The 17,267-nt window shown below is 43.0% G+C and overlaps 1 protein-coding gene across 4 annotated transcripts in view; it reads left to right on the top strand.

Moving 5' to 3' along the window:
* Nucleotides 1-8,685, top strand: part of Clcn5 (chloride voltage-gated channel 5) — a 172,276-nt gene extending 163,591 nt beyond the window's left edge. For 3 of the 4 annotated variants that reach the window (XM_021152880.2, XM_029473284.1, XM_029473283.1), the window contains 3 exons: nucleotides 450-848; nucleotides 994-1,210; nucleotides 2,671-8,685. In XM_021152880.2, the coding sequence (XP_021008539.1) occupies nucleotides 450-848; nucleotides 994-1,210; nucleotides 2,671-2,761 (707 nt within the window). In that variant the 3' untranslated portion in view covers nucleotides 2,762-8,685. The remainder of the gene's footprint in view (nucleotides 1-449; nucleotides 849-993; nucleotides 1,211-2,670) is intronic. The other variant, XM_021152881.2, reaches the window with a different exon arrangement.
* Nucleotides 8,686-17,267: the final 8,582 nt, after the last annotated feature.

Raw genomic sequence — 17,267 nt, 5'->3', positions numbered from 1 at the left:
GTTGACTATTCCAAACATACAACAGGAGAAAAACGTATGGTAAGGAACTAAACGTTATATGAGCTCACATATGTAAAAATACGTGTTTTTGTATTAGAAAAAAACTTGAAAATTTTATTCTGCTTATTGACAGCTAAATTTTTATAATGAGCATGTGCAATTAGGGAAAAAAGCAATGATGTACTTTTTTGGTTTTGTTTTTTTTGTTGTTGTTGCTTGATTGTTTTGTTGTTTTTTTTTTTTTAACCTATAAGGCTGCTTTTCCTTTGTTATTTTGAGAAATTGAAGTCATGTCTACTGGAGAGCCTTGCTTTAATGCAGTCTGGAATCTGTGTCGTTATTGCTGAGGTCCTGTCCTAGCCTCTAGTGGTTTTCTGTACGGGACCTGCAGCAGGCCTGCAATTGTACTGACTCCCATGCTTTGCTTCCTCTGTCTGTTTGCTTTGTAGGTGGGGTGACTCGCATGACTGTTTCTCTTGTTGTCATAATGTTTGAACTGACTGGTGGCCTGGAATATATTGTGCCTCTGATGGCTGCAGCTATGACAAGCAAGTGGGTGGCCGATGCTCTTGGGCGAGAGGGCATTTATGATGCCCACATCCGTCTCAATGGATACCCCTTTCTTGAAGCCAAAGAAGAATTTGCTCATAAGACTCTGGCAATGGATGTGATGAAGCCCCGGAGAAATGATCCCTTGCTGACTGTCCTTACTCAGGACAGTATGACTGTGGAAGATGTCGAGACCATAATCAGTGAAACCACGTACAGTGGCTTTCCAGTGGTAGTGTCCCGAGAATCGCAAAGACTTGTAGGCTTTGTTCTTCGAAGAGATCTCATTATTTCAATTGGTAAGGATTTTGGGAAAGGGATAAAGGCACTTGATAGCTGGACATGAAATCAGGGACACAGAAGGAAGAGAGAGGTCCAGTTAAAGGACAGAATGGAGAAGTAGCACTTCAGCTTTCTACTTTTCATTTCCTTCTCTTCCCACAGAAAATGCTCGGAAGAAACAGGACGGGGTTGTGAGCACTTCCATCATTTATTTCACGGAGCACTCGCCTCCAATGCCTCCATACACCCCACCTACCCTGAAGCTTCGGAACATCCTGGATCTCAGCCCCTTCACTGTGACAGACCTTACGCCAATGGAGATCGTAGTGGATATCTTCCGCAAGCTGGGACTGCGCCAGTGCCTGGTTACACACAATGGGTGAGCACCCTTGAGTAAAGGTAGATTGGAATGTGGGAGAAACTAAATAGAGAGGTAAAGGGGAGAGCCTCCCCAGCCCCAAATAAACAAAGACTTCTAGGCCCTTTTGAAGCCTCAAGAAGGAGGCAGATGTGATTGTATCCTTCAGGGGAGAGAATATGTTTGAGAGGTACAAACTATTAGTTGCATATTATCAGTAACTCAGATTCTCCACTAAGAAAGGATCCGTGCTCTTGTGCACAGGCATCACTGAAATTGTAATGGTGTCTGAGATGTACAGTGGCCCCTCCAGCCCTTGAGAAATGCCTTCCAAGATCACCACTGGAAACCTGAAACTGTAGCTAGTACTAACCTTCATATAAAATGTGTTTTCACTGTATATTTACACAGCTATGAGAAAGCTTAATTTTTAAGTCAGATAGTCAGTAAAAAAAACCAAAAAAGAGAAGGTAGGACAATTATAACAATGCACTATCATACAAGTTTTCGGGATGCAGAGTTCCTCGTCCTCTTAAAAAAGCTTATGTTTTGTACTGTGGTTTCAGACTATGGTTAGTCTTGAGTAACCAAAGCCATGGTTTCAAGAGATTGTTGACCAGGATGGTACCACATACCTGTAATCTCAGGACTTGTGTAGTAGAGACAGGAGAATCACAAGTCTTTGAACTTCCAAGCCCAAGGCTCTTTCCTTCCTGGAATACATGCTTTCTAGCAAAGAAGCCCTGCTATTGTTATTGGAAAAGGGTATAGGTTGTCTTGTTTTTAACACTTTATGTTAACTTAACAACTCTGTAAGAACTTCTCCTGCTTCTAAACTTTAGAGATGGCATAGTAAATGCTTTACCAGAGCTGAGTCAGAAGAAGTTCTCTAATAGGTATATGTTCAGCATTTACTGAAACCCTAACTCGTGTAAGAAGATAGATACTCCATAGATTCTGGGGAGACATGAAAGTAAATAAACATTTCTCTGTCCTTGAGGAAGGACTGTGCATGGTTACAGAGAAGGCAGGAACACACAAATGGTCATAGGGCAAAAGCAAAAAGAATAAAGGCCATAGATGAGCCTGCACAGAGCCTGCCATTGCTGGGGGCAGGGCAGAGTCTCAGCTGGCTCATAGGACCAGGGATGTTTGGGGTTGGGGGGGGGAGCATTTGAACAGGGCCATAGTAAGTAGGTACCATTCATAGGTTTAGAGAGTGATATTTAAATCAGAGGAAAATGTGGGCCCTGAGACCTAGATGTAGAAGTGTATTTAGGGACAGACTAATGGATCAGTGTGTGCTGATCCATTAGTCTGGCCTAAACATCCCGCTGTTAGCTCATTGTTCTCCAAATACAGATAGTGTTGACAAAGACAAAGTTGAGAAGGATTAAGGGAGGACAGGCATCACCTTTAGTTAAGAACACAATTTTCATTGTACCTTTACTTTGGTTTTCTTTTATGTGTTTGTCTTTCAGGCGCTTACTTGGAATCATCACCAAAAAGGATGTGTTAAAGCATATAGCACAGATGGCAAACCAAGACCCTGATTCCATTCTCTTCAACTAGAATCATGGGCTTGTTGTGGATATAAAACACAAGGACATTGTGGACCATGGATATATTTTATTAACTGGGTACCCAAAACACATTTCCCATATTTGGATGGTGAAGTCATATTAGTGTGTTGTCTGTTTCCTACAAGTTAATCGGTTGCACTACATAATTTCTGGAAAATAATCTCTTTAGGAGAAAATACAGTTAGGCTTCTGTGATACTGCATTAGGAAGGGTTCACGAAAGAGTAAACAAGATGGCTACGGTTTAATTATGTTTGTTCTTTAAAATAGTTTTTTTTTAATTTAAAAATAATCGTTAGCCAATATGCAATCACTGAAAACTATGCAAGAAAAATTCCAACTATTCTGACAAATAGTCTGCAGGAAACTCATGGTAAAAAATCCTGTGTTGGAGGGAGACTAAACTGTCATTGATGGGAAATGAAGTGTGACCTAAGGGGCTTTGCCTTTCAAGCCACAGAAAGGCAAGCCAGAAGGAAATCGCAATGGCATTTTCGAGACTGTGAAGATTCACTTGATTCTTACTCCTGTTACAGTATTTAGCATTATTAGTTTGTTACGTTTACCTTCTCAGCAGAGGACAGTGCTGCTTTGGTCTGTCTGCCCCAAGTGAAGTAGAGGGGTTGACTTTGGGGGCCTGCTTGTCTTGGTCTTTTGAAGTGCACAAAGTTAAGTTACAGAGCTTTCTCCTTGGCCGAAGAAAGGCTACTTTTCCAAATGGCAATGCTAACTAGTAGACGAGGACTTTGTTAGAAATCTGTTAGTAGCTAGGAACCATTTATTCCAGTTTTCTTGAAATGAAGATAAGTTCTGAGCAAAAGTCGGTGGCTAGGATTGTCACGGTATGTGAAGTCCTAACCCAATCTCATACCCAGATGCCACTTCCATGGATGCTCCTGCTTCAGGCTTCTGGAATAAGAACAGTATCTGGAACTGGGTCTAGGCTGAATACTGGGAAAGTGGGGAAGATTCAGAGCTACATTAGCATCCCGGTGCATTTCTTTGAAAAGACCACCAGTACTAAAATAACTGGACGCCTGTGCTCCACCCAGTGTGGCGGATGCACAACAGGCCATTGTTCCTGTGAGCATGAAGCAGGCTTGAGATACTTCCACGTGTATAGAAGGAACTGGAACGGGATAGGCAACTGCAATTACCTTGAGGTGCCATCCTTAGAAACCTAACTAGAATGCAGAGCCATCCTTAAACCTAGGTGTAGGGATGAGGCCTGATGACACCAAAGGTGCTTGTACCCAGTTAAAAAAAGGTGCCTGTCTCAATTTCCTACCACATCTGTGGCAGTTTAGAAAAATCACATTATAGAAACACCTGGTGGAATTCACAAGCCACCACCAGCATTCCAACCACCCTTTCATTTTCTATCATTTTATCCATGTGCAATTACTCTCCCTCCATTCTGTTTGCCTCTCTTCTCAGCACAGACTCCTCTTTAGGATGGAGCAGTCAGCTTAGTTAATCATTCCTATTAACAACAAAAATACCTACTAGGGTTAGTTAAATTGTAAGCCAAGGCTCAGCAGTCTCACAGCACTTGGACTAGAGGTGACACCCACACAGCCTTTTTGTTTGCCATGTGGCCCCATTGCTACTGCCATGCCTCCGTTTCCCTCTCAGATGCCCATGGCAGTGAGACTATGTTGTTGGGTGAGAGTTCAGCCTTGTTTATCTTACAAGCCTATTCCTAATCTCTCCCGCTATCCTTCTAGTACAGGATCAGCAGCCCCTGGCACATCCCTGTGAATAACCCACTCCTCCCCAGCAACTCAGTGTACCTCATTTTAAAAGTTGTTGGTCCCCAAGTCAAGAACTTTTTTTCTTAACCCCCAGTTTTTTATTGTTCTCAAACCAGAAAGTCCTTTATTATCCAAGACATATTTTGGTTTTTATCTTTACTATATCAAGGTAGCCACGAGAGTTTCTCCTTTTAAGTATATTCTTCTGGCATTTTAATGAAAACGATGCTTCAGAGGTACATGGTATCATCATCACAGCTCCGTGACTTTCTGTCTTGTTCTTTCCATGCCACTGCATGAGCACCTAGTGTATTATGTGGAGATCAAAGTTCTTGTCTGTGGATTGCAGGTTCAGTCAGTACCTTTCTTTAGTGATCCTGCCTCACGAAGGTTTGCAGGAAACATTACTGTGTCTGCTATTTGATGGCAAGGGAAGGTTTGGTCCTATCTCAGAGAGCAGCGGTGGTGGCATGGAGAGTATCTTGTTTGCCTTTGTATCTCTTCTAGTTCTTTCTTTTTGTTGTACCTAGACGAGCCAGTGTTAAGGTGCTACTCCAGAGAATAAATCTAAGAAATCAGATAACACTGTGCGAACAGATACTTTCTAGATGCTAAGCACCAGTAGGCCCTCCAAATAATTTGACAACATCCCTTTGATACCTCACTCCTTAGAAATATCATTCATTAATCTTAGTTTCTCAGGAATCCTTGCAGCTTGTATGCTAGAAATAGCTGTAGTGTATGGTGTCCATTGTCTGTCTGATCTTATGGTTTAGCTCAAAGGTTAACGCGTTCCGACAGGAGTACTCTCCAAGATTGCTAGCCTAGCACCTGGACACACAGTGGCTCTTGTCTTGAGGTAAAGGGGGCTCTTTCCTGTCATTGCCATTCCATTCCATCAATTAGATATTCCTAAAAACAAAACAAAACAACAAAACGCAAAGCCAATAGAGGTAAGTCCGTCAGTAGCCTCAAGTGACTACATACCTCAAGGGTAAAATACTGGATAATTGAAGCTTTTCAAGTGAATTGAGACAAGTTTATTTTGGTACTGGAAAAGGAAATAGCCTGATGTAAGGAAAGTGTTTACAGAAGAATGCCAATAAATGCCTCAAGAGTGTGAATTTTCCTAAGCACTATATCTGGAGGAAGTCTAGCTGTGAGGGCTAGATTTATGGATCTTTTAATAGTCTTAACTGCTAAATTTTATATCTTTACACCTTCAATGGAAAGAGCTTAATGAAGCTGAGAGAGATTGCATAGTGAGCTCAATTGGAGATTAACAAACAGAGGACTGGTGATGTGAAATAATCGCTATTAGAGATCATTTCTACTTTGATATTTGGTTAGAAACAGCCAAATTGAAACACCCTCCCCGCTCTCTCTGGTTCCAGTGTCCTGGCTTAGCCCAGCTGCAGAGGAGAGCTGATGTAGTCCACAGAATAGAGAGCCTCTGGTGGATTAGCTAAAATTGATGATACTTTGAATTGGCCAGCTGGCAGAGCAAACAATTAATTTGCTGGTTTAACTGCAAAGCAGGCCAATTGTTTTGGCACTAATGTCTAAATTGAAAGTCTTTGCAGGAAGAGCAGGGGCCTTTCTAAAGGGATTAGCCTCTGAATGCGTGGGCTCAACATTACTGTTCTAAAACCTTAATGTTTGCAACCTCCTCTGGGGTTGTCTGGGTGGTGCCTGATGGTATGAAGAAAGCCATCCCGTCCCCCCCCCCCCCCCCCCCCCCCCGTCCATACATATTAGCATAAGGTAGGCAGAGGGCTTAATCACATGCCCCAAAGGGAGAAGGAAGCCAGTCATGTCCAGGATTCCCATATGAACTAAAGCCTCAAAGCACTATTTGGCTTAACAGCAGTCTAGCTTTATGGAGACAGTCAAACCTTGAGGAGGAACACATCATCTGAATGTCTAGATGATAAACATTTGACCATTTTTGTTTTAAGCTCTTCCCTACTGTGTCCTTATTCTATATTGAAAATAAGCTGCTTTCTCCCATTGCAGCTCAGGAGCTGGGGCAGGGTTGGAGATGAGTGGGCACAGCAGAGCTGGACCGTTGCTGGCCTTTGCTTCCCGATCAGCCATTTGTTCCAAGGAGAGAAGCTCTTGGAAAAATGTGATTCACAGTTTCAAGCTACTCCCCATCCATATGCTGGCCACATTCTCCTTCCTAAGTAACTGCATCTGGGCAATGTTGTAAAGAGATAAAGGGAAGAAAAGGAGATTTTCCCATGGTGTCGGTAGGATTTTGCCAAATCCTCCAAGAAGGATGTGATATATGGACCTTCCTTCCTTCTTCCTTCCTTTTTTTCATTTGCCTCTTTCTCCTCCACCCCATGGGGCCTATCCGGTTACCCTGTCCAGCCCAACCTTACAGTTAAAACTTCCTACCTCTAAGTTGCTACCAAAGGGTCTTTGGCCTGCATGTGCACACTTGTCAAATGATGCCCTGACTAATGTTTGGCTTTTTGAGGAGAACCTGTGTGATGGTACAGATAGGCAAAAGGGCAGTCTGCCTCTGCCTCTTCCTTTGCTCCTCCTACCATGCATATCCTACCTTCAGCTCTCTTCCCATTGTTCTGACCATGTTGTTTCAATATGACTGTGGTGGGTAGAGATGCGATGACCCCCCCCCCCAAGGACAGAGAATGGAACCTCCCCAGCTGGTGAGAGGCCATTGGCAGTTTGCTCAGTCCACACTAAGGGCCAAAGCCAGAAATCCTTACTGGGAGTGCCGAGGGCTTTAGCTGTATTATACATTAGTTCAGATGTGCTGGGTTAAGAAGTAGTTTAGGATCTAATGAGAAAAAAAATGCCATTTAGTGAAATGGAGAAGAAAACAGAACCTGTGTTTTTTTGTTTTTGTTTTTGTTTTTAATCAAAGTGGTAGTGTTCAGCCTTGCCATCAAGTAGAGGGTACCTCAAAATATCTGGTCCTTGTCCCTCGTCCTCTTTCTTCCCTTTCACTTTTCTTTCTTCTCCATTGTCCTGCCTTTTTATATATAAGTATTCACTTTTTTTTAAGCTATATATTTGGTCCTTTGGGACTGTGTGATGATTAAATTGTATTCCATTCAAGATAAAACTATATGTTTAATATTGTATTCTCTAACGTTGTCTTTTGAAGCTATGCTGCTATCCAGGTACAGGCCAGAAAGGAATTGGGCCTGACAGCATCTTGGTCATGTCACCAGAGGGTGACTCTGATGTCATGATGATGACTCTTATTGATTTGACCAAGGCCAGCCTCCTGTTTATACCTCTGCCCATTCATTTCTGGCCATGGGAAATATACCAGCTATTGGGTGAGCCATTGAAGCCAGGAGGATCAGAGGGGCCAGGGGCCAGCCCATGGACACCATGTGAAGTTCTCTGTAGGAAGCTCATTTGGAGGGCTGGCTTCAGTCGCAGTAGCCAAAGACACATCTGTCTGACTGGAATTTGAATTCCTAAGACTTGGTCACAGTTCCGCTGAAGCTTATGTGTAGATATCTGTAGCTGCTTGGCATCCGGAAATGAGCTTCAACCAAAGCTAATACAGTCCCGAGTTTCCACCGGAAGCTTGGTGCTGAGCTCTTCAGACCAGTTCTTTATTAGAGGGTTGCCAATCTTTCAGCCACGCTTTTGTACCTTTATCCTCACCTGCTCATAGACATAGCCTGATCCAAAACTGTGGCTTACTGCTCACTCTGCTCTGCTCCCTGGTCATGTATAGTGACATAGTGTAAAAAGGAAAAAAAAAAAAAAAAGATTGGGGAGTTAGGTGACCTGGTTTGTATTCCCTATGCTTCTACTAACTAGCCTCAAGATCTTAACCGCTCTGTGCCTCAGTGTTCCCATCTGCAAAATGGGGATAGTGTAAATTGCCCTACCTACCTCACAGGGTTGTTGTGAGGATAAACTGAGACAATGAATGGAAAGCACTTTGACAAGTAAGTGCTATGCAAAGTGTTAAGAAATGGAAACAATCTAGTTGAAGGCAATGGAATGGACATTAGCAGAAGGGTTAATGGGATCGTCCAGCCCTTTCTCTGTGTGGCTTAAACCTAGGTTGCCATTGCTTTATACATTTTCACTTAGCACAGATTTGTAATTATGCATGAAATAAAGCACAGCCTTATCCAACTTGATTCAAGTCTGTTTCTGAAGACCTTGAACATTTCGAGTGTTGATTTTTCACCATCAAAAACACAAGGGCACGGTGTGGGACTTGGGGAATTGTTTTAAAAGAGACCTGGGGGCTGGAGAGATGACTCAGTGGTTTAGAGCACGTGTTGCTCTTGCAGCGGGCCCAGGTTCAATTCCCAGCAGCCACATGATGGCTCATAACCATCTGCAGCCCCAGTCTCAGGGCATCTGATGATCTCTTGGCCTCCACAGGCACCAGGCACACATGTGCATATACATACATGCAGGCAAAATAGTTAAAAACAAAATAAATCTAAAGTATTTTGAAAGCAACTGAAAACCACCACCAGCCTCACTTCTTTAAAAATGTTTATGGAATACTAATAATTACACTTAATAGATTCAGTGGTTCCCCTCTCACACACACACACACACACATACACACACACACACACCCCTGGCTGATTCTGGGGATGGAATCTACGACCTTGCATATTCTTAGCAAAATTTCTATTGCTGAGCTGTATCCCCAGCTACAGTGGTGGTTTTTAACTATAAGGAGACAAATGAGGGACAGCTGATAATTCTGAGGCTTTGTAGACACTTGCTGCTCCGTTTCTTATGCCTTCTTCCATGCTCTGTGTATTAGTAATCATTCCCTGATAATGGGAATGAGCTAGGGGCTGCATTTTTCTCTCTGAGTTCTTTTTCTTTTTTAGATTTATTATTATATGTAAGTACACTGTAGCTGTCTTCACACACACCAGAAGATGACATCAGATCTCATTATGGATGGTTGCGAGCCACCATGAGGTTGTGGGATTTGAACTCAGGACCTTTGGAAGAGCAGTCGGTGCTCTTACCCGCTGAGCCATCTCTCCAGCCCTCTCTCTGAGTTCTTAATGGTGTATGATAGTAACCTTTGGCAGACTTACTGCTTACAATTGCTTCAAATGAGGAATAGGATGGGTGATTAAAATGTTCCTCCGGGGTTTGAAGGGTAGCTTGGTAGTTAAGAGCATGTGCTACTCTTGCTAAGGACCTGCATTTGATTCTGATTTTATTCCTAGCACCCATAGCAGGCATCTCACAACCACTCGTGACTCCCAACTACAGGGAGATCAATATCTCTTGTCTCCCTGGGCACCAGCACTCATATGCTCAAACTCCCAACACACACACACACACGTTTCAAAATAAATATTTTAAAAGTGTCAAATGGTGTTCTCTCGTGAATGCCAGCTATCCTTCTTAGGAACCTCTTTATGATATGTTGACAATAAAATGTCTAAGGTGAAGAAGCTCTCTAGAGTTGCCATGTAAATTATCACGGGATGAGGCACAGAAAAGTGATTAAATACGCAACAGTTATTTCCACACCTCTATGAAACCTAGAAAACAAAGGAAGGCTATAATTTTCTTTGGCCTGCAGCCGACTCTTCCTTCATACCCCTTCCTTCTTTCAGCTAGACCCTACCTACAAGGCAGTTTATATGCATCCCAGGGTTATTTTATTGATGTAATATTTTCCCTATGATGAAGCTGGAGAGAAGGCTCAGGGATTAAGAACACTCATCGCTCTTGCATAGAACATAAATTTGAATCACAGCACCCGTGTCAGTGAGTCACAATCTTCTGTCACTCCAGTTTCAGGGGATGCCATGCTCTCTGGCCACTGCACAGACCTGCACTGTCTTAGGGTTTCTATTGCTGTGAAGAGGCACTGTGACCACGGCAGCTCTTATGAAAAAAAAAAAATTCATTGGGGCTGGCTTACAATCTCAGAGGCTTAGTACACTGTTGTCAAGGTCGGAAGCATGGTGGCATACAGACAGACATGGTGCTGGAGAAGAAGCCGAAAGTTCTATATCTGAATGCTCAGGCAGCAGGAGAAGAGAGAGACACTGGGCCTAGCTTGAGCTTCTGAAAAACCTCAAAGCCCAGCCCCAGTTGACACACTTCCTCCAACAAAGCCACACCCCCTAATTCTTCCAAATAGTGCCACTCCCTGATGACCAAGTATTCAAATATCTGAGCCTATGTGGCCATTCGTATTCAAATCACCACACTGTACTAATGTGACACATCCACATACAAGTAAAATATTTTAAAACATTTAAACTTTCTCCATTTTGATATTGGAAATATCAATATCTGTACAATACCTGTGTCGATATTTTGTTCCTACGAAGAACATTATTACCCTTGGCTTTACATATGATCATTTTAGGAAGGACTTCTCTGTATCAAAATAAGTCTTATAAGCCTGAAATCCTGGGCTGGTAAAATGGCTCAGTGAGTAAAAGGTGTCTGTCACCAAGCTTGAAGACCCAGGTTCCATCTCCAGGTTTTTTCCTACAAAAAAGGAACTGATTCCACCAGGCTGTTCTGACCTACATAGCTATGGTGTTGTAGCATGTGCATGCCCACACACATACAACCACCCATGCATATGTGCACAAAATAAATATTTTTAACTTGAAGGCTCCCCGGGCAGGGGTGGTGCACACCTTTAATCCCAGCATTTGGGAGGCAGAGGCAGGCATATTTCTGAGTTGGAGGTCAGCCTGGTCTACAGACTGAGTTCCAGGACAGCCAGGGCTACACAGAGAAGCCCTGTCTCAAAGAAAGAAAAAAAAAAGAACTTGTTTTATGAGAAAGTGTCTTACATAGCCCAGGCTGCCTTCAAACTTGCCACCTAGGCAAGCGTGACATTAAACTGACCCTTCTACCTGTCCTGAATACTGGGATTATAGGTATATACCACCACACTCAAATAATATTTTGGTTCCAGATGTTAGTTATCAACTTAGCAGTGGTGTGTTCCATACTACCACCCTTCTTGCTTCTAATATGATTACCTCTCAAGAAAAGAAGAAAGTGATGAGCCTGGAGGGCTGTAGGACTCAGGTGGAAACTGATGGAGCAGGATGACTGATCCATTATCTGGTCCAGGTGTGCCCAGAGAAAAACCTGAGAATGGCCACCAGATGTCAGTGCAATCATGAAACTACTGATGTGGCTAAGGTTTGTTTGGAGGTAACGGGAAGACAGGTAGGTCAAGAAACAGTAATTCGTATCTATAGCCGAGTTACAGGAATACTAAATTCAATCATAATTCTTGGTTTGTTAGACACTATTTAATGTACATAATAAAAATATATGATTTTTCTTATGAAAAGACTTTAAGAGTCAGGTGTGATGAAGCATTACTGTAATTCCAGCAGATGATTTTGAGTTTAAACCTAGCCTGGATGATAGAGCAAGATTCTGTCTCATCAGGAGGCCTGTATCACTACTGTTATGACCCAGATAGTCTAAAAATATATTGCTAGTCTTTTAAGTGTGTGTGTACACATATGTGGATGTGTTGTGTGCAAGTCTAAATACAGGTATGCACGGTGGTCAGAAAAGTGCTGGATTCCCTGAGACTGGAGTTCTATACAGTTGTGAGCTGCCCGACATGGTTACTGGGAACCAAACTCCAGTCCTCTGTAAGAACAGTGCCCTTAACCATTAAACCATCGCTCCAGCCCCTTTGAAGATGAGAGAGCCTTGATAACTATCAGTGGACAAGAGCTATAGACTGAAACTATCCCAGGCAAACACAAGTGTGATCACTATTCTTCAGGACCCTTTAGCTCCTGGCTTTCACACTATAGTTCCAGGTGACCCAAGCTCCTTCCCTAGGGTCTCAGGTTCTACCCTTTCCTTGTTCTCCTGTGGATCTTCTGGATTCCTCTCTTCACACTAAATAGCCCCCAATTGCCACTGGATAAGAGAGTTTTTTCAAAAAAAAAAATACGGAAGCAGCCAGGTGTGGTGGCGTACACCTTTGACCCCAGTACTTGGGAGGCAGAGGCAGGCAGATTTCTGAGTTCGAGGCCAGCCTGGTCTACAAAGTGAGTTCCAGGACAGCCAGGGCTACACAGAGAAACCCTGTCTCGGGAAAAAAAGATACGGAAGCAATTGAGTTTATTCTGAAAAATTCAAGGCTTACTGGACATGGTGATGAATTCCTGTAATTCCAGGTACTTGGGAAGATGAATTGAGTCAGAAGCACCAAGAGTTCCAGGCTAGCATTGGCTATGTAGCGGGACCCTCTTTCATGGTGAAACAGAAAAACAAAAAAACAAACAAAAAACCAAAACAACAACAACAAAACCCCACACGACCTGATTATTAGCATCTTAGCACCATTCTTTGTCAGTGATGAAAGCTATGTTTTGCTCTTTTCCTTATTCATCGGGTGAACTTTTCCAGAGCTTTGATCTCTCTGGACCCCACTAACTACCTACAAAGGAGGTGAGGGGCTGGAGAGATTGCTTGGAGGTTAACAGCACTTGCTGCTCTTGCAGAGGACCCCAGTTTGCTGCCCAGTACTCATCTCGGGTACCTCTTAAGTTCAGCTTCAGGATGGCTTCAGGATGGCTCTACGCCTCTGATGGCGTAGAGCACTTGTGCTCACACGCATATACTTCTGTATAAACTCAGACACATAAATGAACTTGTAAATCTTTAAAAAAGAATACCTTCCCTCATGGGGGGCATTGACATGACAAGTCAAGATTGTATATGACAACTTGGCCTTGACAATTGCCTATATGAGTGTCACCATTACTTATTTGGTTCTATCGCTATAATAAAGTATCTGAGACAACTAACTTAGACATTTTTATATTGACTCACAGTTTTAGAGGTGCCTGTCCAAAGTCAGGTTCATCTATTACTTTTGGACCTTTGTTCAGGGTGCTGAATGATAATGGTGGCAATCATGTAGCAGAACAAAGGAGAAAAATCAGGAAGAGAGAAAAGCCATTTGAGTTGACAGTCCTCTTCAGAGCACACCTTGCATGACCTAAAGACTTCCAAACAAAGCAGTCTTAATAGTACTTTGCCTCCCAGTAATTGGGGATTAGGCCTTCAGTACATGTTCTTCAAGAAACATGCAATATCTGAGCCATATGTATGTTCTAGGAAATAATATAACATATTGATAGTTAAGCATCAAGTGTGTTCAGGGCTGTCTTAGTTTTCCATTGCTGTGAAGAGACACTACAACCAAGGCGACTTACAGAAGAATAACTTTATTATGGCTTACAGTTTCAGAGGGTGAGTCCATAACTATCATGGCAGCGAGCATGGCAGCAGGCAAACAAGGCAACATGCAGGCACACATGGCCCTGAAGCACGTGCTGAAAGTTTACATCTTTATCCCACAAGCATGAGCAGAGAGTGCAAACAGGGAATGGAGTAGGCTTCGGAAACCTCAGAAAGTGAGGTTTATACTGGATAAAAATAGCCAATAGTTCTTTATTCCTTTTATTTCTCTTAAAACTTTTCACAAAGGAAAAAAAAGTGAGGTTTCAAAACTTCACTGATGTTTTCACAACTACACTGACATACCTCTAAAACCAGACCATGTCTCCCAATCCACCCCAAGCAGTTTCACCAACTTGGGAAAAAGTCCTGACACATATGAGCTTATGGAGATCATTTTCATTCAAACTACCACAACGGAGGATAAAAACAATCACTAAAAATTCCTGCCCTAAAAATGATAACGTATGCAGGAAAAATGGTTCACTCAACAAACATCCATTAAGTACCCACTTAGAGCCTTCTACTGTGGAGTGCGATGAGAAAAATCAGACCCATACCCTGGTAACCCACTAAATCACAGACTACTTCAAATGGCATAAAGCAATAGTTATTTGTAGAAAGAAAAATTCAACCTCTCCAAAACTGTGTGGGCTGGGAAGCTTCTGCTCGCTGTTTGCTCAAGCATCTTAGCTATCCCTCTCCTGTGAGCATGTTTCCTGATGACTCTGTTTCTGACACTTGGAATAAGCTGCTGTTACATTGAGCATCTGAAGGACCAAAGCAGTATGTCTCAGATGGTGAGTTAGAGGGACGCACCTACATTCTTCCCCCCTGCTTCATCTCCCACTGGACCACAGTCTATAAACCCCTTCAAGATTCACCCCAGACATCCCCCATCCTGCCAAAGTCAACTGCACTCCGGCTACTTCCTGCCTGTCATTCACCAGCCCTCCTCCCACCAATTTCGTATTACAAAACAAACATTCCCTATATGAGTGGATACCAGTACATGTGGCTGTGTGTATGTTGGGAGCAGAGGGTTGTCTGTATATATAAACTAATGTTTTACTGCACGCAGCCTCGAATTACACTACAACCCTATGGAATAGGGAAAATATAAGGGAATAAGACTTTGCTGGGTTGTGATTTTCTCAACATCTCAGGGGCAGGAAATAACAGAAATTAAGACATGGAGTTTTTTATCTCAAGTCTAATGACATTTGTTTAAAATGCTGCTGGGATAGGTGTATATATTAGGCAAGGCCTCTAACTGCTGAGCTATACTCCAGCCCTCAATGGTGTTTCTTCTACTAATCTTGCAGCTCAGTGTTCTTGTTTGTCCCAAGAGTTTCCATGCCCTAGAAAGAAGAAAGCAGGAGTCTGTCTTGATGAAGTAGCACAGTTAGTATACTGTTAGCATATTCCTGTAGATTCTAATCTAATAAATATGTATAAAGCTGGATAAGGGATCTCCAATGAATGAAAACAGTCTCAAGCTAGGCATAGCACAGGGCTGGGATTGCAGGGTCTAGTGTTTTATGTTTATTCCCTTGATATTATTTGAAGTTCCTAACCAAAAGCTTATATTACTTTCATACTTTCAAAGTAAACATCCAAGAAGGACAATATTTTATATGTGGTTATGAGGATGTGTTCATCTTATCAGTTGACAGCTAAATTTGTTTTTCCTATGAACTAATGATAAACAGTGAAACTCGAGCCCTCAGGTCCAGGAAATGGTTGTTGTGACGAGAATTCCCATCTCTCACAGGGCAGCCACATGAGTCATGCGGCATACGGTGCTGTTTTCCCTCCTAATCCAAGCCAGCAGCCAACATGACCCTTTTAAAACAAATCCCATCACGTCCTTGTCTGATGTGAAGCTCTATGGTGATTTCTCATTACATTCAGAGAACATTCAACCCGTTCGCCTGGTCTCTGAGGCTTTCTCTGGCCTTCGTCAGACATGGCCTTGCATTAAGCATTAAATTGCATCCTCTAAAACTTCATGTACAAAGCTTAACTCTTGGTGTCTCAAAAAAAAATGACCTTCTTTGGAAACATGGTTGTTGCAGATACAATTAAGGTCTTCATAGCGGTCACACTGTAGAAGGTGGGCTCCCAAATGTAAGAAGTGGACATCTGGACACAAACAGCATAAACCATGAAAGTAAAAACACAGATCAGTGTTACTAGTCCAGCAGAAGCTTGAATAAAGCTTTGTGACAAGGTGCTTCCTCATATCTCTCAGAAGGAGCTAGCCCTGTTGACTCTTTGGTCATAATGGGAGTTTTTGGAAGTATAAGAGTATACACTTCTGTAAAGCCCAGTTTGTGGTACTTGGTCTGGGCAGCTTGAGCAAACGCATGCACCACATCTCTTCCCATTCCCCCCTTCCCACAACTATTCCAAGCACACTATCTTCTTTTGGTTAGCTCTTCCCACACATCAGTTTATTGCCTCTGAATCTTTACCCTGTTTTATGTTTCTCAAAGATGGCTGGGCCCTTGCCATTCCATTTTTTTTTCATTTGTATAAGACAAGAGTCTCACTAAGTTGCCACAGCAGTCCTTGAACTGAACTCACTCTGTATCCCAGGATGGCTTTGGTCCTTCAATATTATCTCAGCCATGCAAGTAACCAGGATTCCATGCCAGCACCATCAGGCCTGATGAGCTTGTATAAGACTACAATGCACCCATGTCTCCATAGCATGTTTCTGCTAAGGAGACCTTCCACAGGGCTGAATTACTGGAAGGTAGAGGGTCCCTTTTGGAGGAGGATCAACCACATGCACTCAGTCAAGAATCTCCAATACCAGCCGGGCGTGGTGGCACACACCTTTAATCCCAGCACTTGGGAGGCAGAGGCAGGCAGATTTCTGAGTTCGAGGCCAGCCTGGTCTACAGAATGAGTTCCAGGACAGCCAGGGCTACACAGAGAAACCCTGTCTCAGGAAACAAACACAAGGTTCTAGTTCCTGCAAGCAGCAGAACTCGGCAGCTTCAGCTGAATTGAAATCTGAAAGTTGTTTTCTGGGAGCACAAAGAAGCTGTGTTCCGAGATAGCCAAGGTTGTACCTCGTGCTGCAGCTGGACTTGGTAATGTGTAAGAGACACCCAGGTGGTACTTGTTTTGAAGGCATGAAGGTGTCATGAAGAACAGCTGAGGCTTGGCACTATGAGAGGTCATGGAAGGCCAATGGAGAAGGTGTAGCCTCAGCTGTAGCTGATGGCTCAGGACTGTAGGGGTCAGGCAAAGGATTTGAGGCTTGGCACCATGAAGAGAGCCCATGAGAGGCTATTGGTGAAGCCTAGTTGTAGTGGAACACCCCAGTGTATTGGAGATGTCAGTACCATGGGATGATCACCAAGAACAGCAGCCATAGTGGAGCATAGAGTGCTACAGAGGGCAGAGCTGGAAAAGTGATGCCAACCCTTAGGAGGAGTCCAAAAGATCAAGTGGAATCCCAGACACTGAAACAAGAAGCTGTAACATT

Source organism: Mus caroli, chromosome X, assembly GCF_900094665.2.
Source record: "Mus caroli chromosome X, CAROLI_EIJ_v1.1, whole genome shotgun sequence".
NCBI classification, from domain to species: Eukaryota; Metazoa; Chordata; class Mammalia; order Rodentia; family Muridae; genus Mus; species Mus caroli.
This window is presented reverse-complemented; position numbering and strand designations above follow the sequence as displayed.